The 25300-nt window shown below is 33.4% G+C and overlaps 1 protein-coding gene across 15 annotated transcripts in view; it reads left to right on the plus strand.

Moving 5' to 3' along the window:
* The window catches only part of ZNF644 (zinc finger protein 644), a 116493-nt gene that overhangs the window by 85849 nt on the left and 5344 nt on the right, over positions 1 to 25300 (plus strand). For 10 of the 15 annotated variants that reach the window (XM_081224083.1, XM_081224082.1, XM_081224091.1 and 7 more), the window contains 2 exons: positions 8451 to 11488; positions 11670 to 12275. The exons of 4 other annotated variants lie outside the window; for them this stretch is intronic. In XM_081224083.1, coding sequence (XP_081080209.1) covers positions 8482 to 11488; positions 11670 to 12275 — 3613 coding nt within the window. In that variant the 5' untranslated portion in view covers positions 8451 to 8481. Of the gene's footprint in view, positions 1 to 8450; positions 11489 to 11669; positions 12276 to 14183; positions 14307 to 25300 lie in introns of all 15 variants that reach the window. One more of the 15 variants, XM_081224088.1, reaches the window with a different exon arrangement.

Genomic DNA, 25300 nt, shown 5'->3' on the forward strand with positions numbered 1-25300 from the left:
GCTTCTTCCTATGGCTCTTTAGCTTCTGCTCATTTATCCTGTTTATTATACCCTGGGAGTAGTGTAAGTTCTCAGGTATCTCCTCCCAGAATGCGTTTCTGCTTGTAAGGGAGGGTCTCTATTATCATTAGGAGCAGTGCACAAATTCAGTGTCATCATTCTGTACATGAAGCAAGTTAATGGCAAGGGTCATGGGGAGTGAACACTTAATGAGTAATTACTAAATAACAGGCCCTTTGCTACATGTTTTATGTACATTGTCTTATTTAATCCTTACAATCCTATAAGAAGGTTCCACTCTTATTTTATTGATGAAGCAACTTGAAGTTGAAGGAAAGTGGAGTAACTTTGTCCTAATAAGCTAGACGTTGTGGAGCTATTTCTCAAACCCAGGTAGGTCTGCCTCCAAAGAGTGATTGTCTTGGCACTGCACTATAAAATTGATCTAAAACCCTCTCTTTTCTGTGAGGCTTTTCTTAGCCATGGTATTTTATAGGACCTTCTACTTCCTCTGAACTGTAGACTGTATAATTCATATTACTCACTGGGGAAATAATGTATTGCTTTTTATTGATAGCAGTTTTTTATACTTATGTGTCCTATATAGTCTTCCTCAGATAGCAGTACAGTTAAAAAACAAAAAAACTACCAACAATACCATTTAGATAGTTAGCGTTATGAATAATTAAAATTTTCCATGAAGTATCTCAATGTTAATATGCTTCAGTCTCCTTTTATAAAACAGTAATGTGCTATTGATAACATTTTGGTTTTATGGATTTGGTAATATGGAAACCAAGCATTCTGTCTCTCATGGTTCAGAATTGCTACTCTTGACCATGACCTCAGTCTCTCTCCATATGAGTAAACCTGAAAGAAATTCTGCGGCTTGCAGGATCTCAGTTCCCCCACCAGGGATTGAACCCAGGCCGTGGCAGTGAGAGCACGGAATCCAAACCACTAAACCACCAGGGAACTCTACATTTGATTATCAATAAGTACTTGCATTTTCTAAATATAATGTAGTGTTTTCTGTAACATTTTGGTGAAATTTTGTAATTACTTAAATTCACAATAAATAAATGCTTCTGGTTTTATAATTAAAACTCCAGAATTGAACATGCAGTAAGTAAAAACTTGTTAGGTCAAATGTAAAAGCAGAAAAAATGCAGTGGCTGGTTTGTGATTTGCCTTTACAAAAATAATTCTTTTTTTTAAAGGACAGTGATATGAGAGAGATGCATACTTTGTTTTAAGGAAAGCAAATTTCTTATATTTGAATTTTTTACCATCCTAAATGAAGATAATTATAGAGTAGTGATTACCTTGGAATATTTTTCTCAGAAGATAATTGGAATTTTGTAGGCTGATTTTAGAGAAAGGAAAGAAGAAAAGTTGAGTAAATGGTAATATCAGTAAGAGAATTCATGTTTAATAAATATATTATTTTATAGAAAATAAAACTTCTGGGTTTTTTGGTTTTTCTAGTTCTCAATGAAAGTGTCCCACTTTCCCATCTAAATATATATAAATTTGAATTTACTTAATAGAGTTTAAATGTATAATATAGGTGAAAGGTTAATTACAGAATTTTTTGTATGTGATCTGAACCCCACTTTCAATAAAATGAAATTGTAATTTAGGGAAATAATTTATTCTCCAGATGTGAGAATGTTCTTGTTTACTTCCCATTAGACCATAACAATTTTGTGTTTCCTAAATATGATTAATTAATATATGATTGGCAAATGAATTAATGGAACATTTATAATGAGAATTTTACCGTAACCATTGAGATCTACAAAAGTTTTTATTTTTAAATACATACAGTTGAATATGTGAAACTCTGAATTTGTTATCAAAATTGTTTGAGTGTAGAAAGAAACCAGCATAACATTTCTTATGTTCCAGGCTGTATATTAAAGCACAAATTAGCTCTTCGACTGTTGTAAAGAATTCTTTCAAAGCCACAATTGTTTGCATTTGCAGTCATGTCACTAACTTTGATGTGCTTATTCTAATGGACCTTGATCCTATGGAATCGCATATGTCTGGGGCAGAAGTTACATCAGTAGCACTTAGAACATTGTAAATTTTTGAGTTCTTGAACAAATTCCTAGCCTTCCCTGAATAACCACTAGGCAAAAAGACATCTGACATTGGTACTGATTCTGTACTCAAAAATTTCCTTTCTCGTATTCCTTGTTTCTTGCTGATTATTGTCAAGTGTATAGGCACAGTAATGTTTTAATGGTGAATTTCTCTTTGCCCGTAAGAATTATTTCTTCTCTGAAGCAGTTCATTCCATATGCATATATAATATTTATCTTACCACTTTGGGTATTATTATCTCTATTTTCACTTCTAATATAATTATACGTTTTGTCTTCCTAGGACTTCTAACACTTGTACTTCTTTTGCGCTTACTGTACGTGGTGGGTTAATAAATATCTCAAAATTAAGCAGAAACAGCAAACTCATCATAAACTGAAGAACACAAAGACCCAAAGTAAAATAATAATTTATGGCAGTTTAATACTCTTTTGGTGGAGGGCAGAGTTGACACAGTACCTCTGTAGTGTGGAATTGACACATTTTTGATTCATGTTAATTATAAAATTGTGGTCAAAAGTTTGATTGGTTTGAAAGTCCTATGAAGGAAGTTATCACGCATTTTAATTTTTAAAGACATGAATTGTTCTTGTTGGAGCTATGTGCATATGTGTGTCATTTACCCTGTCAAAACTGAGATGGTCACTTATCTTGTTCTGACTATATGAAAGCATAAACAACACAACAGTCAGTCATTCCGTGCTGAATATGACTTAGCACTCTCCTTTGGTTGCAGCTGCAGTTTTTTACCTTGCCTCTTCCAATTGCAAAGTTCTTCATTAGGAAATTAACCTTTTATTAATAAATGTCCATTTGTTTTTCTACTACTATTGCTTCTCATTATTATATGATTTTGCCAGGTTGTTAAAGTTATGCCTTTGTGGGCCCCCTTCTTTTATCCTCCTTGCATTACCTGCTTCAGTTTGCCGTATAGCAGCTTCTTGAGATGTGTCAAACTATGTGTAATATTTAGTGTATTTTTCAACAAGAATTGCTTTGAGTTATTACGTTATTTATGAGCTAGTACCCTACTGTTTGTAACATCTTTCTATTAAATAATGAGGATAATACATGGCATCAGGAACAAAACTATTCAACAAGTTCAATGTAATTTGGTGGTAGGTGGTACAATTAGATCATTAGTTTGTCATGGCAGTGCCACATGCTGCTGGCAAGAAAGCATTATGTTCCTGCTATTTTTTATTTTTGGTGTTGCCAATAGAAAAAACCTCTGTACATCGAGTTTTCGGGATGCATATAGCTCTATGACCTCAGTGTGTTAGTCATTTAGTGCCATATTTCATTGTTCAAGAATTAGCTTATCAAATATTACAACTAAAGGATTATTTCAGGTAATTTTGAATTTAGAGAATATTTTTAAAGTTCAATAGTATAAATTTAACTTCTGTTTTTAGCTCATTATTTCAAATAATGTTAATAGTGTAATAACCAAACATCAAACATACATAGTACATATGAGAAAGGACCTTAGAAATCATCTTATCCAATCTCCAGTGCCGTATTTCCTTCTACAGTGTTCTGACAAATAGTCCAACCTGCTGAGCCATTCAGTTCACTCTTGGGTAAGACAACCCATTGAAATGCTGAATGTTTCCTGTTTCTAGTTTTTCTTAATCTTGAGATAAAATCCACATCTTTATGATTCAAACATATTGATTATATGTTTTTGCTTCTGTATGCCAAACCTTCAAACATTTGAAGATTGCTAATTGCATTGGCTAATTGTTGGATTAAACTTGCCAGGTTTTCTCTTCATTCTTCATGTTATATGCTAGGTACCCTTACAAATGTTCAGTATTTTTTTAGAGTTTCCTGTCAGTGTGACATACAGCTTAGGATACTACCTGGATGATATCGTTATATATGGTATACTCTGTCTTCACTTGCATTGTATGCTAGGTGAGACAGGTATATATATTTGTACATTGTGTATAGTATATATATGCTTAAATACTGAAGTAATTTTAGATGTAATATTTCAGTTAATTAAGGTTATTTTTTGCAATTAGAATGACAGTTGTGAATGGTTTTCTCTTCTTGAACCAATCTCAAAATATGATTAATTGAAGTTGTCGTGTGTTTTCAAGGATAATTTAAATGAACATGGGGTTTGTGAAAATCTGACAGATCCTAACTGTAACTCAGCTAGTGGGCAACATTATAATTTATTTATAGCTATGCAATATAGTTATTAATGAACTAATGTAGAGTGAGGGCAAATTGTACTATATTTTTTGTGAAATTATACTACATGACAGAGGTCGATATTATGTAATAAGTACCCACAAAATATTAACCTACTTGCAATAAATACAATGAATAATGTACATAAAAAAATGAAATTAAGCCAATTTTCTATCAGAAAAGAATTATTCATGAACAGGAAGTGGACAGCATAGATTTGGTGACAGGAAGGTTGTATCTAATCTGAATTACTGAGTGACCTAGGAAGCTTGCTCACAGGGATTACAGAATAATTATGTTAATATGCAATTATCACCTCATTTCTTCTGTAGTAACCTCAAGATGTAGTGTGGTGAGGGTGTTATAGCAAGTGCTGATAGTTTGCAAAAATACTGATGTTTGAGATTTCTGAGACAATAAGTCTAGCTTGAGGCATATAAGTGATGATGTCATCTTGAAGACAGATCTGACCTTTGTACTTTTTTTAATGCTCACAGTATATAACTACAGGCAGTTATAGCTGTAGAACTCATTATGATTTTCCAGAACCTGAAATATGTTTTATGTAGATTTAAAATTCCATTTGCAGCTTTTTATAAAGTATGTGAACTTTTTTAAAGAACATTTTAAAATTCAGTTAATAGAAAAATTGTGGTTATATGATTACATGGAGGAGGACACAGTGATAGTATCTAAACATTTAATAAAAAGATCCTAATTGATAACAGCAATTTCATTGAAATTTAGAGAGGCCAAACAATATAACATTAATTTGTTTATTTTAATTCATTAGTTTTTCCTTTTTAAACTTAATGAATAATGCCTACCTTCAAATATGCCCCTTCCTTTGTTATATTCACAAAACCTAGTATTTATGACTCTGTTATATATATTTAACTATATAAAGGTGGTTGAAAAAACTGTTTGAGACAGTGTGAAATTAACTTATAAGTCAAATGCTTTCTTGCCTGGATACTCCATAAACATACTGAATGTAGGGAAATAATTTTTTATGTCAAAATTCTGGGTCAGTGCAACACATTTTGATGATCCATTGTTCTATATTGTATCTCAATGCAATAGCTCTGGGTCTTGAATACTGTTAAGAAAAAATGTATCTTGGACATTTTCGTTTATAGAAATATATTCTGAAAATTAAGCCAGGAGTATTTTTTATTGTTGCTAAAATACTAGCTTACTGATTCAATTTCTTGTAGCATATTTTTAAACTGATACAGTATATTTTTAATATTAATGTGCTAATAAAAATTTTTCAGAGCAGAGATAGTCAATTTGGAGGCAAGTAAGGTGTATTTCACTATGTAGATGTAAAGGAAAAGTTTGATTGTTAAAGACCTCATTTTATATTTTCACAATATTTAATTTGATCTTCTGTTTTTCTTTTTACTACATGTGCTTTGCATATTTAAAAATCTGTTATTCTTTCTATGTTTTTGAGCAAAACCCTTTGATATCTTCAAACTTTGAACTTATGGAAGGCTTTTATAAAGCCATTCTGGTAATGAGGATGCAATCTCCAAGCTGACATGATATTCTCATAGTTTGTCACCCTGCTGTTCAGGGGGTACCAACGAAATTGCTTTAAATGGGAAGCGTCTGTTCCATCTCTGAACCTCTAACACCAGAACAGATGGGTGGAACATGGAACATGGAAGGTTTTACCTCTGAGGTGGTAACAGTGAAGCCACTCATTAACACTGAATTTACCACTTCGTTAGCAATGTTGCTTCCTGTTGAGAAAAGCTAATATAGGCTTTCAGATTGAGCATATATTTGTCTACCTCTGCAAATATAATAAGTAGGAAAAGAAAGTAAATGTTTTTCAGGCTAGTTTTTTTTTAAAAATCTGTCATCCATTTCTGATTTATGAGGTTGTTCCTATTTGGACATTTTACTTTTTCTACCTAACTTAATTAGAAATGTCAGGAATGGGTAATAGTATAGCATCAAGGTTTGCTTTTCTTTTCATTGACGTTTGCACACTCCTTCCTAACACATGTTTATGTGCTGCCCATTTTTAACTTGCCTGTATGTGATGTAGAGACTCCTGCTGGGTGCTGCATTAGCACCATTTTGGAGTGATATCATTGAATATGATGTTATTTGAAGTCTATTTTTATTTCTGTGGAAATTTGCCAATCTCAAAACAGAATTCTAAGACCTATGACGGGCAGAAAAATAATTGTTGGTATAAATAATAATGCCAAAGAAGGATATTTATAATATTTACTTGTAATATTTGTTGTATTAAGGAACACATCTTGTGGAAAGAATAAGATCATATTTATAAGTGCTGCTCTAAGTTGTGAAATAAGAAGAAAATAATTAGAAGCAATTCTTTTATTTAACTGGATTTAATGTTTTACAAAGTATGTACTTGGTACCATAAAAGATATTAGAAATAACTTTATTGCAAATGTTTTAATTTCTAAATAGCAATTGTAAATTCCTGCTGTTCTAAAATGATATTACTTGTTATACAAATTTAAAATACTGTAAAAGAAAAATGGAAGACCTTATTCTTTATCTGAGAGCAGGAACTATGTCTGTCATGTTCCCTACTGAATCCCTGCTACTAGAGCAATGCCTGGCACATAGAAAGGGCTCAGTAAACATTTGGAGAATGAATAAACTGTACTTGATACTATGTACGAAAGGAAAAGAAATGTGGAATTTTATGTCAGTACTTCGAATAATTAAATACATGGGGCTGCCAAATAGTGGGTTCTTTAAATCGCACTTGAGGATTATTGTATATTTTGAAGGCGTTGCTAAAACTGCTGAGTTAAGAAATCAGAACCATGATGGAATTTGCATTATTTGAATGAGATATCCGAATTTCATAGGAAGAAAACTGTTTTTCTTCTTATACTTTAGGAACTTTTGTTTTGATTTTGCAGTTGTGTTTTTATTCATTCACCACATTAGTCCTTTATTCAACAAATATTGCCTGAGCACTTATGCCAAGCATCCTGTTAGGTTCTAGGGGTATGAAGGTGACTAGGTCACTATCCCTGCTCTCAAAGAGCTTACATTCTTCCAAGAAGATAGGCAACTCCTGTATAATGTGGCCATTTCTAAGAGCAAAATAAGAACAGGGTACAAGGAAACTCTTCATAGTAGGGGCAATAATTATAGCCATGGTATGTATGTTTTCCAAACTTTCAGAAGTCTCCTTTCCTTTTAAAATATCCTGCTGTCTTCTCATAATGATTAAATATTTTATCAAAAATGCCTAGAAAAATATTGTCCACATTTTATATGAAATAACCTAAAAACTTAACGTATATTTATGATGTTTCAGAGTAGAGTAAAAAATTTTAGGTTATTGCAGTAGACTGTCAGATCATAAATAGGATAACTGCCTGTAGGGAATGCCTAGAATTTGGGGATCCAGGTTATGAAAGTTTAAAGAAACATGGAACTTCATTAATTTTAACTTTACTAATTTAGAATGAAGGATACTTTATATAAGCAATGAATGAAACCCAGTGAATAAAACATTTTTTAAATTAGTCGAATTTTAGGAGAATGTGAAACACTGAGAGCAAAGCAGTCTTATTTTAAATAAAAAATGCTGTTTCATACATTAGCCATTGATGTTGATAGCACATTGTACATTCAAGTAAGCTTCTCTACTGACTGGTAATTTGTTACCTTCCTCTGGGAATGGACTTTTAAGTGACAAAACTTTTACTTTTCTGCAATATTTAACAATTTACATTATTCTCTAGTGTAGAATGTCCCTTAATAAATCTACTTAACTGAGATAATTTTCTTATTAGTAATCTGTATATGAGATTTTAGATTTTTTTCAGTCTGTAGCATATTCATTTATATTGTGTGTGTCTGTGTGTGTTTTTTATGTACTTTGCCCTACATTTTGTATATATGCAGTTTTGGGTTGTTGCCTAGCACAAAGGAAAAATTAACCACTGCAACCTTTTAAAAATCTTTCAATTTTTTAGTGTTTCTTCATCCTTGAAAAATTTTGGGGATCTTAGTATAAAAAGTAGAATTAAGCCACTAAAAATGTGTACTTTTAACTCTCCATACGTTCTAATAATATTTTTTCTTTCATGCAAATCTAAATTTTTTTTTCCATTTTCTAGACTAAATGTGTTAAATGGGCTTGCCAACAATATGGATGACTTGAAGATAAACACCGATATTACTGGTGCTAAAGAAGAACTCCTAGATGACAACAGTTTTATCTCAGACAAAGAGAGTGGAGTTCATAAACCAAAAGATTGTCAAACATCATTTCAGAAAAACAATACATTCACTCTGCCTGAAGAACTGTCAAAGGACAAATCTGAAAAAGCCTTAAGTGGAGGCCAGTCTACTCTATTTATACATGCTGGTGCTCCTACTGTTTCTAGTGAAAACTTTATCTTGCCTAAAGGAGCTGCTGTTAATGGACCAGTTTCACACCCCTTAAATAAGACTTCCAATATGAATAAAGGCAGTGTTTCATTAACCACTGGACAGCCTGTGGATCAGCCAACGACAGAATCTTGTTCAACTTTGAAGGTGGCAGCTGATCTTCAGCTCTCTACACCACAGAAAGCAAGTCAACACCAAGTTTTATTTTTGTTATCAGATGTAGCACATGCTAAGAATCCAACCCATTCCATTAAAAAACTACCTACCTCTGCTTCAATTGGTTGTGACATTCAGAATTCAGTAGGGAGTAATATAAAGTCAGATAGCACTTTAATAAATCAAGTAGAGGTGGGTGAAGATAGTGAAGATTTATTGGTAAAAGATGATTGTGTCAGCACATTAACAGGAATTTCCTCAGGTACAGATGAATTTAGGTCAGAAAATGATACAAACTGGGATCCCCAAAAAGAGTTCATTCAGTTTCTTATGACGAATGAAGACACAGTGGATAAAGCTCCAGTTCACTCTAAAGTAGGTCTAGAAAAAAAGAGAAAGCGAAAAATGGATGTAAGCAAGATAACTCGTTATACTGAGGATTGCTTTAATGATTCTAACTGTGTACCCAATAAATCAAAAATGCTAGAAGTAGACTTTATGGAACAGAATGAAGAACTGCAAGCAATAGACTCACAGAAATATGCATTATCAAAAGTGAAACCTGAATCAACCGATGAAGACTTGGAATCTGTGGATACTTTTCAACATCTAATTTATAACCCAGATAAGTGCGGAGAAGACAGTTCACCTGTTCATACTGGCACTTTTCTTTCAAATACCTTAAAAAAGAAATGTGAAGAAAGTGATTCCGAGTCACCTGCTACTTTCAGCACCGAAGAGCCATCATTCTACCCCTGTACAAAGTGCAATGTGAATTTTAGGGAGAAAAAGCATCTCCACAGGCATATGATGTATCATTTAGATGGAAATAGTCACTTTCGACATCTTAACGTCCCAAGGCCATATGCTTGTAGAGAATGTGGACGGACATTTCGAGATCGGAACTCGCTACTAAAGCATATGATTATTCACCAAGAAAGAAGACAGAAATTGATGGAGGAAATTCGTGAATTGAAAGAACTTCAAGATGAAGGAAGAAGTGCACGATTACAATGCCCTCAGTGTGTGTTTGGTACCAATTGCCCTAAAACATTTGTGCAACATGCTAAAACCCATGAAAAAGATAAAAGGTACTACTGCTGTGAAGAGTGTAACTTTATGGCAGTGACAGAAAATGAATTGGAATGCCATCGAGGAATTGCCCATGGAGCAGTGGTAAAATGCCCTATTGTCAGTTCTGATGTAGCCCAGAGAAAAACGCAAAAAAAGACTTTCATGAAGGACCCCGTTATAGGATCATCCAAAAAATCAGCTACCTATATATGTAAGATGTGTCCTTTTACTACTTCAGCCAGGAGTATTTTAAAAAAACACATGGAGTACTTGCATTCATCATCATGCATTGATTCATTTGGCAGTCCTCTTGGACTTGATAAAAAAAAAAGCGACATAATCGAAGAACCTATAGATACAGATAGTCCTAAACCATTAACTAAACAACAGTCAACAACATTTCCAAAGAACTCTGCTTTAAAACAAGATGTAAAGCGAACATTTGGATCATCCTCACAATCAAGTAATTTTTCAAAATTCCATAAGCGGCCACACAGAATACAAAAAGCTCGGAAAAGCATTGCCCAGTCAGGTGTAAATGTGTGCAATCAAAACAATTCTCCTCACAAGACTGTTATGATTAAAAGCAGCATTGACCAAAAACCTAAGTATTTCCATCAGGCAGCAAAAGAAAAATCTAATGCCAAGGCAAATAGCAACTATTTATATAGACATAAATATGAAAACTACAGGATGATAAAAAAATCAGGTGAATCATATCCTCTGCATTTCAAAAAAGAGGAAGCTAGTTCGTTAAATTCTTTACATCTGTTTTCATCATCAAGTAATTCTCACAACAATAGTTTTATTTCAGACCCTCATAACTCTGATACCAAAAGGCCAGAAAGCTTCAGAGACCACAGGCGTGTAGCTGTAAAGAGAGTAGTTAAGGAATCTAAGAAGCAAAGTTCTGTTGGAGGAGAAGACTTGGATAGCTATCCAGATTTCTTGCATAAAATGACCGTTGTCGTTCTGCAAAAACTTAATTCTGCTGAAAAGAAAGATAGCTATGAAACAGAAGATGAAAGTTCCTGGGACAATGTTGAGCTAGGTGACTACACTACACAGACTATAGAAGATAAAACCTATAATGATATTAATCAAGAACATGTAAACCTATTCCCTCTATTTAAAAGCAAGGTGGAAGGTCAAGAGCCTGGAGAAAATGCTACACTTAGTTATGATCAAAACGATGGCTTTTATTTTGAATATTATGAAGATGCTGGAACTAATAACTTTTTGCATGAGATACATGATCCTCAGCATTTAGAAAATGCAGAAACTTCATTGTCAAAGCATAGTTCTGTTTTTCACTGGACTGATTTGTCTCTTGAGAAGAAATCGTGTCCTTACTGCCCAGCAACATTTGAAACAGGCGTTGGGTTGTCAAATCATGTCCGGGGACATCTTCACAGAGCAGGATTAAGCTATGAAGCCCGTCATGTTGTATCACCAGAACAAATAGCCACGAGTGACAAAATGCAACATTTCAAAAGAACTGGCACAGGAACACCTGTTAAGCGAGTTAGAAAAGGTAAGTTTTCATGCAGATAATTTGGGCTAATATGTCCATATTCGAATTCAAAGGATTTGAAGGTTTTGCTCAGATTTGGCCTTTTTTAGAATCACATAATTTCATATTTCAGAGTTAATTTGTTTTAAGGTGGTCAATTTATTAAAAATTCTGATATTACTCTTAAAAATTTTTTTTTTAGCTATAGAGAAGTCTGAAACCACTTCTGAACACACTTGTCAGCTCTGTGGTGGTTGGTTTGATACTAAAATTGGATTATCAAATCATGTTAGAGGCCACCTGAAAAGACTTGGGAAGACCAAGTGGGATGCTCACAAATCTCCAATCTGTGTTCTGAATGAGATGATGCAAAATGAAGAAAAATATGAAAAAATCTTAAAGGCATTGAACAGTCGTCGTATTATTCCTAGACCATTTGTAGCTCAAAAACTTGCATCAAGTGATGACTTTCTATCTCAAAATGTTATACCTCTTGAAGCATACCGTAATGGCCTAAAGACTGAAGCTTTATCAGTGTCTGCATCAGAGGAAGAAGGGCTGAGTTTCTTAAATGAATATGATGAAACAAAGCCAGAACTGCCTAGTGGAAAAAAGAATCAGTCTCTTACACTGATAGAACTGCTTAAAAATAAAAGGATGGGAGAAGAAAAGAATTCTTCTATTTCTCCTCAAAAGATCCATAATCAAACTGCAAGAAAGAGATTTGTTCAGAAATGTGTTCTTCCACTAAATGAAGATAGTCCATTGATGTACCAACCACAAAAAATGGACTTCACTATGCACTCAGGTAAGAGGACATTTATGACTATCTTACATAATTTAAACACAGTTAATGTTTACCTTAGTGGAATATGTGTCAAAAATACTTTTTCAGAATCCTTTTATTTAAGCTGCTTTTTTGCAGAGCAGGATTGGTTATACTGTTATTTCTATATAAATCATCAGTTGATATTCATCGGCACTGAGTTCTCTGTGCCTCATCTCTTGGTCACAATGCAAGGTGAGAACAAAAGCAAAAACAAAAAGCTGATCTGTAAAAATAAAATTTGTCATGGACGGGGGATGGTTCTTTGGATGGGAGGTTGATGTTGTTTAGAAGCATAGTGTTACTAAAAAGGCTGTCATTTTTTTTTGCCAGTGCTCCAAAGTGATACTATTTTCAAGATTTTAGTTGTCGGTTTTCCTGCTGCTTGGGTAAAACAAAACAGACTCTTTAAACTGAATGGATTGGTGTCTGTTGTGTGTTGTGATTAACCCAAAGAAACTTCTCCCTCTTCAATTCGTCATTGTATTGTGGGATAGTTTGCTTTTGGAGGACTGTTGTGAGTATAAAACATTTGTTTGAGGTTTTAGATTTTACTATAGTGTTCTAATAGAACAAAACAGATGGTTTAGCTTAGTGGTTATGCACCCATAGTTTTTCCTTTTCAAAGGAATATTTTGTATGTATTGGCAAATGATGTGGCAGATAAAAAGTTGCCATACTTTATTTGGTATTGCTAAGTCTGGTGTATACTTTTAGACTAGAGAAATGTTGTGTCTGTATGGGTTTCTTTTGGAGGTTAAGAATGTTGAAGATAAATTTAGATGATCTCATAATTTTAGCACTGGGTTGAATGTATCTTAAGGTAAAAGTAACTGGTCAATGGATTAATAATGAATAAAATTACTGTAATGTTGGTTTGTTTACTTTGGGCAGACACTGGGGTATTCCAAATATTTGTAATGCAGTGTTGATTTGAGGAAAGACTGCCTTGTATTTTAAGTGGTCTGAAAAACAATTTATCTTGTATGAGCTTCTGGTTAATAGGGTTCTTTCTTTTGTATGAAGAGAGTCTTTCAAAGATAACTTTTCAGCATTTTTCAGAGGGATAAAATGTAAGGAAGATGTGTCAGCTATGTTGGCCAAGATATAGTACACTTCAGAGAGGGAAAGCATATTTGTGGCTATCACAATAATGTTGAAGAAACCAATTGAAACATGTTGGGGGCATGAGGGTTGTCTGAGAAGTTAGGAGTTTCTTATTGTTTCAGCATGTTTACTGTGATGACTAAGATGTTAGCTTGTTGATCTTTTATTTAGCACAAAGATTTTAGCAAAATACTTCAAATCATTAACTTTCATTATTGATTGTGCATTCAGAGTAATGAACATAAAATGCCCTGAATAAAATGTTGTGTCTAACAGCTGTTCAGTGGTGTGTTTTACCACCTTTTCTCCCAGCCTTCATCAGAAAGCCTAATTTAGTATTGAGCCTTTTAAGGTTTTGTGGGTAAAACACTTTAATTACCACTTTGTCAACTAGACTTTTTAATTTTTTTTTATTGATAATGTTGTAAACTTTGAAACTTCTCAACAGAACTGTGCTATTCAAATCATAGGATTGTATTTTAGGTTTAGGAAATGATCTGCGTAACACAGAAATCTGCAAGAAAGTGATAATAGGTATTAAATCCAGAGGAGCTCAGGGGTTCAAGACACTCCTCCTTCTACCTTTCCAAAGAGCATGGGTTGGCTCTAAATACTAACTACAAACTAATAATAGGTGACTTAATTTCCCCTCCTTATCTTAAGCTAATTCAATGAACGTTTTTTAAAACCATCTTTATTGTGGTACTTTTTTTCACGCTTTTACCTAAGAAAATTTCACTTTTTGAAGTGAGAACTGGATTATAGTTTTCTTTTGAATGATAGGTATGCCTGTGAAGCTTAGAACATGTGTGCATTGCAATACGACGTTTACAAGTGCTGTTAGCCTGTCCAACCACTTACGCGCTTATGCACGAAAGAAGAGTGCTGGACTTTTGACTGGTACAGGTATGTTTGAACAGATAACACAGCAAGTCTGTTTGATACAATACACTTTTTTTTCTCACCAGACTGGTGCTAGTTCAGATGATATTTATAGCTTTCTTTTGTAAGCAGCAGTTGAGTCTGAATAAACGTTAAATTTCAGCAACTTGTAAACTGTTGGATATAATTTTAAGCAAGTTATTCTTTTTCATTTAGCTCTTAGGGCTTGATTTGAGGAAAAAGGTAACCTAATAGAGGTGTGGAACTTTTGAGTCTACATTATTCTTATTGATTTTTAAATTATACCATTTTTGATTTTTAAATTTATTTTTCTTAGTAAATTCTAGTAAGACACCTCTCTTTGGTAAAAAAGATTGTAGTTCTAGCTTAGGGAAATGCTTCGTTAGGCAAAGAAATTATAGTGAAATTTCAAATATGTAACTAAATTAGAAAACTAAGCAAACTAATGAGTCTTCATTAGTCTATAGATCAACTTTTTGAAGGGGCAGGCCTTAATAATGGCCCGTGTTGACAACTGAATAGATTTTTCTTTTAATGCCCCTAAACTATATTTAGGATTAATAAATATAGCTGTGCACATAAATGTTAACATGCACATTTCTGTGTTATTTTTGGTTGGTTAGCCCAACCTTGCAGATACCTCTTCATACTGCTAGCTTGTGAAAATTTTATTAGCTTACTCATATGTAATACTGCTTCTTAAACCCTACAAAATGCCTTGCTCTTTTCGTTTGTAGCCTTTCAAGCTACCCTGCTTTAGCAAATCCCATGTCTCACATCTTAAAATATTCTCTCTTTTCTAAATAGGTCTACATAAAATTCTTTTGCCTAAAATTCTCCTTCCAATCTTTTTATTTCTCTTGCTCTTTTAGATCACTTCCTTCTGCTTTCTTCTAGTTGTTGTTTACCCAGCTTTTTTGTTCTTCCTCATGTCTTCCTATGGCTTACATCCAATATGTTCTTGCCACCAAAGAAACACTTGTATTCACACTAGTGTCTTTCTTTCTTCTGCTTCTTTGCTGTATCCTTTGACATTATATATCAATAACCAGGGATGACTGCTGACCATTTATATTAAAAGGAGGGGAATAGAGTGAGTTTTACTTTACTGGATTAGTCCTCCTACTGTGACATTTCAGTTACTCCTGCCTTCATCAGTCTTGGAAGGTAATTGCAGACATTAGAGGCAGGGAGGCAGTGAAAATAAGAGACTGTAGAAACCGGAAATCATCATTATTGTTATCATAACCACTAACTTGTATTGAACACTTCTATGCGTCAGGCACTATGCTATGCAGCCAACATGCATAACACTTAATCTTCACCACCACCATTTCAGTTGTAAGTACTACAATTCTTTGCATTTTATAGGAAACTAGAGCTTTAGAGAACTTAAGCAAGTTGTCCAAACTTATGCAGTTAATAGTAGCAAACTTGAAATTCAAATCAAGGCTGTCTTACCCCTAGATCTTTGTTTTTAGTCACTATTACCTACCACATACAGGATGAAAGCAATTGAAAATCCTAAGATGAAGTTGGGTTCAAGGTGAGGATCATTGTGGTGCAGAGTCTAATTTGAAAGAGCAAGGAAGGGAGAGTTCCCTGGTGGCCTGGTGGTTAGGATTCCAGGCTTTCACTCCTGTGGCCCAGGTTCAATCCCTGGTCGGGGAACTGAGATCCCGCAAGCTGTATGGCACGGCCAAAAAATATTAAAAAGAAAGAAAGAAAAAAAAAAGAAAGGGCAGGGACCCAAGAAATGGTTAGGGCTGTATTAGATTTCAGCGGGCTTTAGAAAATGTTCCATTCTGACCATTTGGGCACGTTACATAAATACTCAATAAGGTAGATCTCTCCAGTCCAGATTTTGTAGTCCATTAAAAAAAATGCCTTTATCTCATATGAAAATCCTTCAAAACATAGTATTAATTGCTTATAACTAACAGATAATGACCCTCCATTGAACAGGGGTGCATTCTCATGAACTCTTTATCATCTAAAAAGTTTCATTAGTTGGGGAAAAAGTAATATAAGATGAATGGGGATACATTTTTATGGGCATCAGAAAAGGAGATGGCTATGTTTAAAATGTTATTAAATACTAACCAAAATATCAGAAGTGTTAGGAAATATGAAGTGTGTGTTAGGCAGTCCTAGGGCAAAAAGAAGGGAAATGAAAAGCTGAAGAAAGTCTAGGGTGCTTTTTTCCACAGCCCCTACTCACTTTTAAGACACATAAAAATCACATGCTCCCTTGGAAATTCTGAAACTTTTCCCCTTGTTTTCAAAATCATCTTGACCAGTAGAGCTACATAAAGGATATTTTTGCTGATTATTCGTGGCAGTAAGAAGTTTTTATCAGCTTTATTGTTTCTTGTTTTCCAAGTGTAGAATGTAGAGCTACATAAAGGATATTTTTGCTGATTATTCATGGCAGTAAGAAGTTTTTATCGGCTTTATTGTTTTTTGTTTTCCAAGTGTAGAATGTAGAGCTACATAAAGGATATTTTTGCTGATTATTCATGGCAGTAAGAAGTTTTTATCGGCTTTATTGTTTTTTGTTTTCCAAGTGTAGAATTCTGTATTATATTTATAAACTCCAGATGCCAATTCTCTTCTTCCCTATCAGTTTCACTGGTATAAAACAATGGTCCCAACCTGTTAGCCAGGAGGTTTCCACTGGGTTATTATAAGGGATTCATCAATTCATATGAGTAAAAGGCATTAGTTTTCAAGAATATGTAGATGCTGTTTTGATGACTAAAATACAAAATCATTTTTTTAAAAACTTACCTTAATCTGAGTATATCACAAAACTGAGACAATATAAAGGGAAAATAAGTAGAACTAAAGCCTTTGTGCTCCTAGTTCAAGCAGACTTGATTCATGTGAATTGTTAATTATGTGGCCTACTTCGGAAGAAAAAGCTTAGATATCCCTAGATGAAATGGTAAAGGCCTGCTTGGTTACCTGTGATGGAATAAACTCCCAAGCCTTCTTAGAAACCACCAGCTCCTGGCCTCGTCTCTGGGAACTGGTGGCTTTTTGAGAAAGAGAAATATTCCAGCCAGCCTGAACAGAAGGAAAAGGATGCCCCTCTGTTTCTCTAATATTTATTTACTGATGACTCAAATACTTATAATATGATGGTTCTCAATCTTTGGGGGGGTTATTGACCCTTTTGAGACTTTGAAAACTATGGGCCTCATCCCAGAAACAGGCACTTATTATCCACAGATAAAAAGTTTTATATATGTAGGCGTTACATATCCCTTGAAGTTTATCATCCATGGGGCCTTCCTCTGGTGGAAAGCTAAGAAAGAGGAGATGCCAAATAAAAATAAAGTGTAAAGAACACAGAACTGGGATTCTGGAGCCCTAAGAAATCTTTCTTTTTTTTTTAAGAATTAGATGATGCTTAAAATGCCAGAACTGTGTAACATCAAACTAATTTATATGGTCACAGATATAAATCCTAACTTAACTAAAAGGAAATAATGAAGAAAGTAGGAAAGTTTTGGAATTAAAGACATGGAAGAGGTAGCCATACTTGGAACAGAGTTCAATTGTCAAGAAAGAATAAACTTCACAGGTATAAATTTTGCCCAACGCTGACCTAGTTTATCATTCTTTGGGCAGGTTCAACTGAATTGTTTAATAATTTCCATGTGCCTTCAGTTGTGGATAATCATTTATGAAGCTGTTTTACTGAGGTTTTTTCTTTAGTGGATTTTTATCTAAAGAGACTAGTTCTAAAGGGTTTACTTTATATCCTACATTGCAAATTCAAGACATACTTCTTATTCAAGAATTTATTCCAGTTAATATAGACTGCACTATTGGAAGACTTCTTTTTCAGGTTTTGTTCTCTTCAGATTGTTTTACATGCCCACACAGATTTCTTTTTCCTGGTTGATTTTTTATACAGTCTAATAAGAACATTATTAATTTTCATTAAAAATTAGAAATTTCATACAATTTATATTAAATGCTTTTGGACTTTTATTTTAACTGCTGGCTTTTTTGTGTTTAATAATATTTTAATTAAATGATATCTTTTTCATACTGGCAGTATTAAGAACACAATATATTTACTAAGTTATTAATAGAGTGACGGAGTATAGTGCCTCTTTCACTCTCACGATTGTCCTGGATTGCACAATAAATTATAGGGTCACCCTGGTTATTAAAATTTTTAAATATTTAAAATTATTCAAGGCAAAGTGTATTCTATCAACTTAATCTGCAATCAGGAACAACAAAAATATTTTGTGGTCAGAGTAACAGTGAATTTTTAACAGGTAAAGAAAGGGAAATAATTGAAGTCCAAGTAGAGAGAATGCTGTGAAAGTAAATATATCAGTAAGTTGAATGCATGTTTGCACAGTGCTTTTCTGTGGTAACATAGCAATCTGTCATCTCCTAAAAAGAAAAAAAGATAACAGTGGTATTCAACGTTTTTACTGGAATTCCATTTTACATCTTGAACTTGTATACAAACTCACATTCATACATATACAAACTCACTTGTTCACTCATTCACTCACCTGAATTGAGTACGATGCACTCTGATATTTTCTATTTTATTATTTTTCATTAAAAATAATAGTGGTCATGACCCAGTAAATTGATTTACTACCCACTAAGAAGTCACTGCCCACAGATTGAAAACACTCCCCTTAAGTGTCTCTTTTAGAAGCTGATACCGACTAGAATCAACAATAGTAATAGTTTAGAAATCATAACACTCTTTCTGTGGCAGCAAGTGAATTTTCTTTACTCATTATATTCAAATGTTTAACTATAGATCATATTTTTCGATCAACTGCTCACCTTTGGTATTTAAAGTAAATTGGAAATTTCTAGCTACTTAAAATTAATGCAGGAAATATATTTTTACATATGCAAATATGTGGGGGGGGGCTTCATTTAATTATCTTCAGAATACTTCCATGATAATATTTTGGAAGTAAAGCATGATGGTTGCTGTTCTACAACAACAGACTCATCATTATAATTAAAGAATGACTTTTCCAATGAGAAAAAAATAACTTAAAGAAATTGATACTAGATCCTTTCAGTCAGTAACACTAATGCAATATATCTACATTCTTTTTTAGTGAAGTCATTGTTTTATTTTTCATACCATCCACTTTTAAGCAGAATAGTAGATTATGTGTTACTTAATGGGATCTTTTGCCTGTTTTCAGCTTTAATGGTATAATTGGCCATAGGGGCCTGCAACAACAAGTGCTAATGAACATATAACACAGTGCCAGGTGCTGAGTGGGTATATAAAAGCCACTAGAAAAATAATTCTTTTATTGTAGAAAGTGCCATAGGAATTCTTTCTGCTGTGAGAGAAAGAAAAAAATAGTATTGTAAAAGCTTTTCAAGGTATATTACTTGTCCTTTCATGAGTATCTTCTGTGGTATCTTTTAAAATATTATAATATTGCATCTTCAAGAAACCACATCCTTTTATAGTGATTCATTCAACCTGAAAGAGTATAAGAAAATTTCGATCTTATTATGATTAAACTCTAAAGGAGCAAACCAGCTTCTAATTAAACCAAATACCTGGATAATTCCTCCAGACTAGGCTGTATGAGGGATACATAATGAGATATGACCCTGTATTAAAGAACTTAGGAAAGCATTATTGGCAATACATACAAAACTATCAAAGTTAGAGAACTATGCAAGATACTATACACATTAATAGTATATTGACTGTATGTGCTCTAGAAGTTCAAGTTGTTTGTTTAGTCTAGGCCTCCTTTTGAGGGGAGCTGGGAATTAAGTTGGGTTTGTTTTTTCCTGCTGTTTTTTACTGTTTTGTCTCCTTGTTAAGTAGAGCCTCAAAAAGAAAGAAAAAGGAAGAAAAGATAGCTCATGCTGATATGTTTCTTACAATGTTTAAAGTGGGAGGGAAAAATAAAAACAGTGGTCAAATAAAATTTCCATTCATTCAACAAAAGTTTTAGCTGTTTATTGTTGTACCAGGACTGTGCTAGCTCTGAGGCTATAAAGACCCTGCACTCCAGCTGCATAAACTTAATGATGGTGATCTGTTAGGACAAGGACAAATGTACTGTTGCAGAAAGCTTTGTAAGGTTTCAGCTAGACCCTGAACGTGAAGGTTGAGTAGTTTTAAACAGAAGAAGAGATGAAGTAGGACATTCCAGGTAGAGAGAACAACATAGTGTGGGATAAAGGGATGGAATTTGGAGTTCAAAAGGTGTTGGGAGAATCAGTTGTAGGTGTTTGGGAAGATGATAACGCCGGAAAGGTGGGGTTGATGCTTTGAGTGCTTGCTAAAAAATTTAAGAAGTCATCGAAGAATTTTTTAAAATAAGGAAATGACGTGTTCAGATTTGTATTTGAAAAAACTATTTCTCGTAACACTGAAAGATGGGTTTCTGTGGTTTCTTGGCTATAACTTATCCTGTGGTACTATTCTTCTTTTTTTTTTTTTTTTACTGATGTGGTACTATTCTTCATTAAGAGTGTATATCTGTGTGTATTTATCTGCCCAGTAATGTGTGATTTATTCAGGATTAGCAAGGTAGTGAATGGTTCAAGTCGAGTAAATTTTCTGGGTAATGGAAGACTAGTGTCAAAGTTGATTTCATCCCAACCATTTTTATGGTAGTGTTTCTAAAATGTTATTCTTGTTTTTGCCTTGCGAAACAGTAGACTGAATATAATTTAATTATTTGAGTATTTAGAGTCACGCTTACGGATGCTAATTGTTGTATTATGCCAGCAAAAATTGGGCTATTTGCCCACAATACTGAAAAGCGATTGGCTGATTCATTCACTAATTCAACAAGCATTTTTTTCAGCTTCTTGGTGGTTTATGTATTATGCTAAGTATTACAGAGATAAATTGGAACTTACAATATGGTAGAAGCACGTATATGCATAACTAATACAAAACAAATTTTAAGTGCCAAATTATAAGTGTGCATGAAATACTGTGGAAGTTCACATGAAGAGGAAGGTATTTTCAGCTAGACCAGAGCCCAGCAAGGTTTTTGGAAGTAGAATCTGATTTGGACCTTGAAATGGAAATGGGGGTCAGGGTGGGGAAGGAGCATGCCTGGGAAGGAGCAACTTGGGACTGTGTGGAAAGTTTATTGAAAACACTAGGAAGTAGGAGATAAGGGAATAGAGTTGGACAGGTAAAGGACGTAGAATGTTAGAATGCTAACCCATGATGCTGGAATTAATTTTGTAGGGAGGAGCCAGTAAAGAGTTTTTTTTTTTAAGAATTTGTGTGAAGCTTTTAAAACTGTTTTTTAAATAAAAGTTAAAGGAGTTGGTGGGGAAGTGGAGAAATTGTAGATGAGGTCATTTTAGGAGTCCTGAACCAAAGTCCTGAACAAGAATAAGAGGAAAGAGATGGAGATGGGTCAAAGTTTTAAACCTTGTTATTGGGAAGATGGTTATACCAGTAGAGTTAATGAGTCTGCTACCGGGGTGTTTGGTAAGAGAACGGTGGGCTTCATTACTTCTCTGGCTGTCATTTATCTAGCAACACAACATCATCTAGGTATCTACTGTTAACAAAGCAAACAATCACACTTACTCAGTCAGTAAGTTTGTTTTGGGGAGAATGGAGCCTAAGAGTTTTGTACTATTGTAGCATAAAATATTTACATTTTATGATGCCTGCTTTTGCTGGTCATCGGTTATACAACTTAGGAATTCTATTTGATAATCTTTTTTGACCAATATTTTGTTTTTCATAAAAGTCTTAACTAGTCCCCTGCGTTCCTATTGGTTCTGTTACTTACCAATTTTCAAGTATTGTTTTGTTTTTTTAACAATTGACTTAATCTGGATATTTATGTTTGAATTTTTTTAACTTGTCTAATATCTTTACATCCTTAGTTGTAGTGTTGTGTTTGTTATGTTTTATGTTCTGACATGAATCTCTTGAATGCTGTTTTTAATCTGGATTAAAATTTAGTAGATTTTACAATAAAAAAGTATGTTCCTGGCGAGACCTAAACTGTAGGCAGATCTACTTCAAGTGACTTTATGGAAATAATAAAATAATACACAGATTTTCTCTTTTGGAGGTTAGGGCAAGGGGATGGCTTGCTGGAGACTGGTGGTCCCTCACTTAAGTAAGAAGTGGAAAAGTAGGATTTACTGGTTTTTTGTTGTGTCTGGAGTTTGAGGAATAAGGTTAATTCTTGCTATCCAATGTTTAAAGTATATATTTAATTGTGGCCTTAGCTGGAAGTTAGCTAAACCAGAAATTACCTAGTCAACACCGTGTTTGTTAATAGTTCAGATTTTGGCTGCAATGTAAAAAAATACTTCAGAATTATAAAAAGCCAAATCAGATCTATTGGGATTATAGATTTGTGATATTTAGATTTACTCTTATGATTATTATGAACTCTATCTAACTTAAGTTGAACATGATTATATTAAAGATAAGTTAACACATTTTTAGGTAAGGTCATTTCCTTACTTAACTAATTTTGAATAGGAACAATCATTTAGTTACTTCTAATAAATATGAAGTGGTAATTTGGAAATACTGACACTTTTAGAGGGCAGGGAGTGTGCTTATATTCAGGTGATTCTAAACAAATGTGATTTAGAGCAGATTTGCCATTATGTATTTTAATGTTTATTCCAATTTTAGATATGTCTTTGTCTTAGAAAAGTGGTTGATATTAAATGCCTATTGTGTTTAGTAAAAGAGCATGCAAATCCAACCTACCTTAAGGAGAAATTTTAAGTTTTTTTTTTCTTACCTGTTACCACAGGTACCTGTTAACTCTTAATTGAACAATAAACAGCTTGTACCTGGGGGATTGTTAGTTTTTAGCTTTTTGCAACCTAAAAAAACTAGTATGCCTCCAATTTCTGTTTATAAAAATGTGTGATAAAGTTTCATATTTATGTTTAGCTTTTCCCTTCACATTGATAATGCTCAAAGTATCATTTTACTAATCATCCCCTCTACTTTGAAATAGCAGAGGCTTCTAGACATTGAATGTATCGATATGTACTTTTTCTTGTCCCAAGTAGATAACTTTCTTTGAACCAAGCATATAAAGCTGTTGCTACCCTTAATACAACCTCCTACTTTGTAGGGCAAACTCAAGCTACCTGATTCCTCTAGACTAATATTAAGCCATCAACTTAATACTTACAGCAAAGGAAATCTGCTTTTCAAATATTTTTCACTTCATCCTCTTCCAGGTAGAATGTTAAATCATGCTATACCTAATTAACTTTGCCATAATTGCCCTGTGATTCTAGGTTAGTTACTGTTTTTAGTTATTGAGAATGGAAACTCCAAAAATAATGAAAGTAACTTAGGGTACTAAAAAAAAATCCAATTTTAGAGTGAAAATATCAGGGGAAAATGATGGTGAAAATATGCTTCTGAGGTTGCTAATTGTGTATCTATATGTTTAATTCTGATTGGAAGGGGAACATTGCTTTCATAACAATAAACTACTTAAACTGCTTTATGTGTCCAAATATGCCAACAACCAGTTAGGAACAAAACAGATGAGATAGGGCTTTTGACTAAATGGGCAGGGAAGGGTGATTGCAAATAACAATATTTTGGTGGTGAATGTTAATTTAGTTATGATGTTAGTTCTTTACCATAGAGGCTTCAGATGTTTTTAAGAAATAAATCTCCATTATTTGAGGTCATTTGTGTAGTGAATTAAAAAGAAAATGAAATTCATTGAAGCAGTTATTGTATATAATGGGCAGAAAGGTGGAAGTGGCAAAAGGACTTATGTTAGAGCCCAAAGTAAATTACTTTTTTCTATGTATAAAACTAATGTCTCAGAAAACAGATTTGAATTTGTATCTGTTGTATTATTTATTGATTTGCTTTTTGCTGATCCAGTTTAGTTCTTTAGGCACAATTGTTGTTTTGTTGTTGTTGTATTTTGTAGCATAGCAGTATGATGTTCTTTTTGAGGGTTCATAAGTCTGCTGTATTTCTGTCTCATTCCTATTTGATCAAAACAGCTGTTTTACTGAAAGGTGTATTCTGAAAAAAATTTTATATGACCTTATAGCTCAGCTCAATTCATTCTTCTTACAAGTAAAATATTGCTGCCAGTAGCAATGTAGATCTTTTATAAATCAGATCACTTCAAAAGTTTTTTTTTTATAGTCTTCTGGTTAAAATTGATCTCTTTAAACATTTCCTGCCACCCTAAATAGGAAGATTTGAGTAACTGGGTTTATTCATTTCTAAAGAAGTATTTATACTCAAGGAAAAGAAAATTAAGAATTTCTAAAACTAATCTCGTATTTTTTGTAAATTTCAAGTATAGAAACAATGTTAGATTTAAAATACTTCGGAACAGAAAAACTGTATGTGTGTGTTTTGATTTTTGACAGTACCAAGTAAGTGCAAATAAAATTCTATTGTAAAGAAAGGCTTTGTATAAAGTTATCTATTTGACAGATTATTCATATAAACAACTTCAGTAAGCCTTAGGCTATTTGTCAGAAATATTGATGAGCCGCATTATACTAAAACTGACTGTTAGTGACGTTGTTTTTAATGTTCTAACAATTCCTGGTACAGTCCAGAATAAAACTGCTTTTCCCTCTAGAGACAATAAAATCTGTTAAATGAGAACATTTGTATAATAGACATGTTTGTACATCATCTTTTTCATTTAGTGGAACATTTTGGAATATTCTTTTTTTATATATATATACCGATTTTTCTAAAATTTTGGGCAGTATTGTAGGGGTGATGGTTGGATGTTGATATTAGAAAAAATTATTCCTGTCAAATGTATTCATATTTTACTTCCTAAAATAAATGACATTTCAGGGGGTGAGAAATTTTAAAGTGATGATGGAGATATTAAGACATGGAGATACTTATGTGTAATTACCAGAGGTCCCTGGTTTTTAATATCTTAACTTTATGGACAAGTTTCCAAGGATTCCCAGTTCATGTGATTCCTTAAACTTATGTGGAACTC

This window comes from Mesoplodon bidens (genome assembly GCF_964165515.1).
Source record: "Mesoplodon bidens genome assembly, chromosome: 2".
In the NCBI taxonomy this organism is placed as follows: Eukaryota; Metazoa; Chordata; class Mammalia; order Artiodactyla; family Ziphiidae; genus Mesoplodon; species Mesoplodon bidens.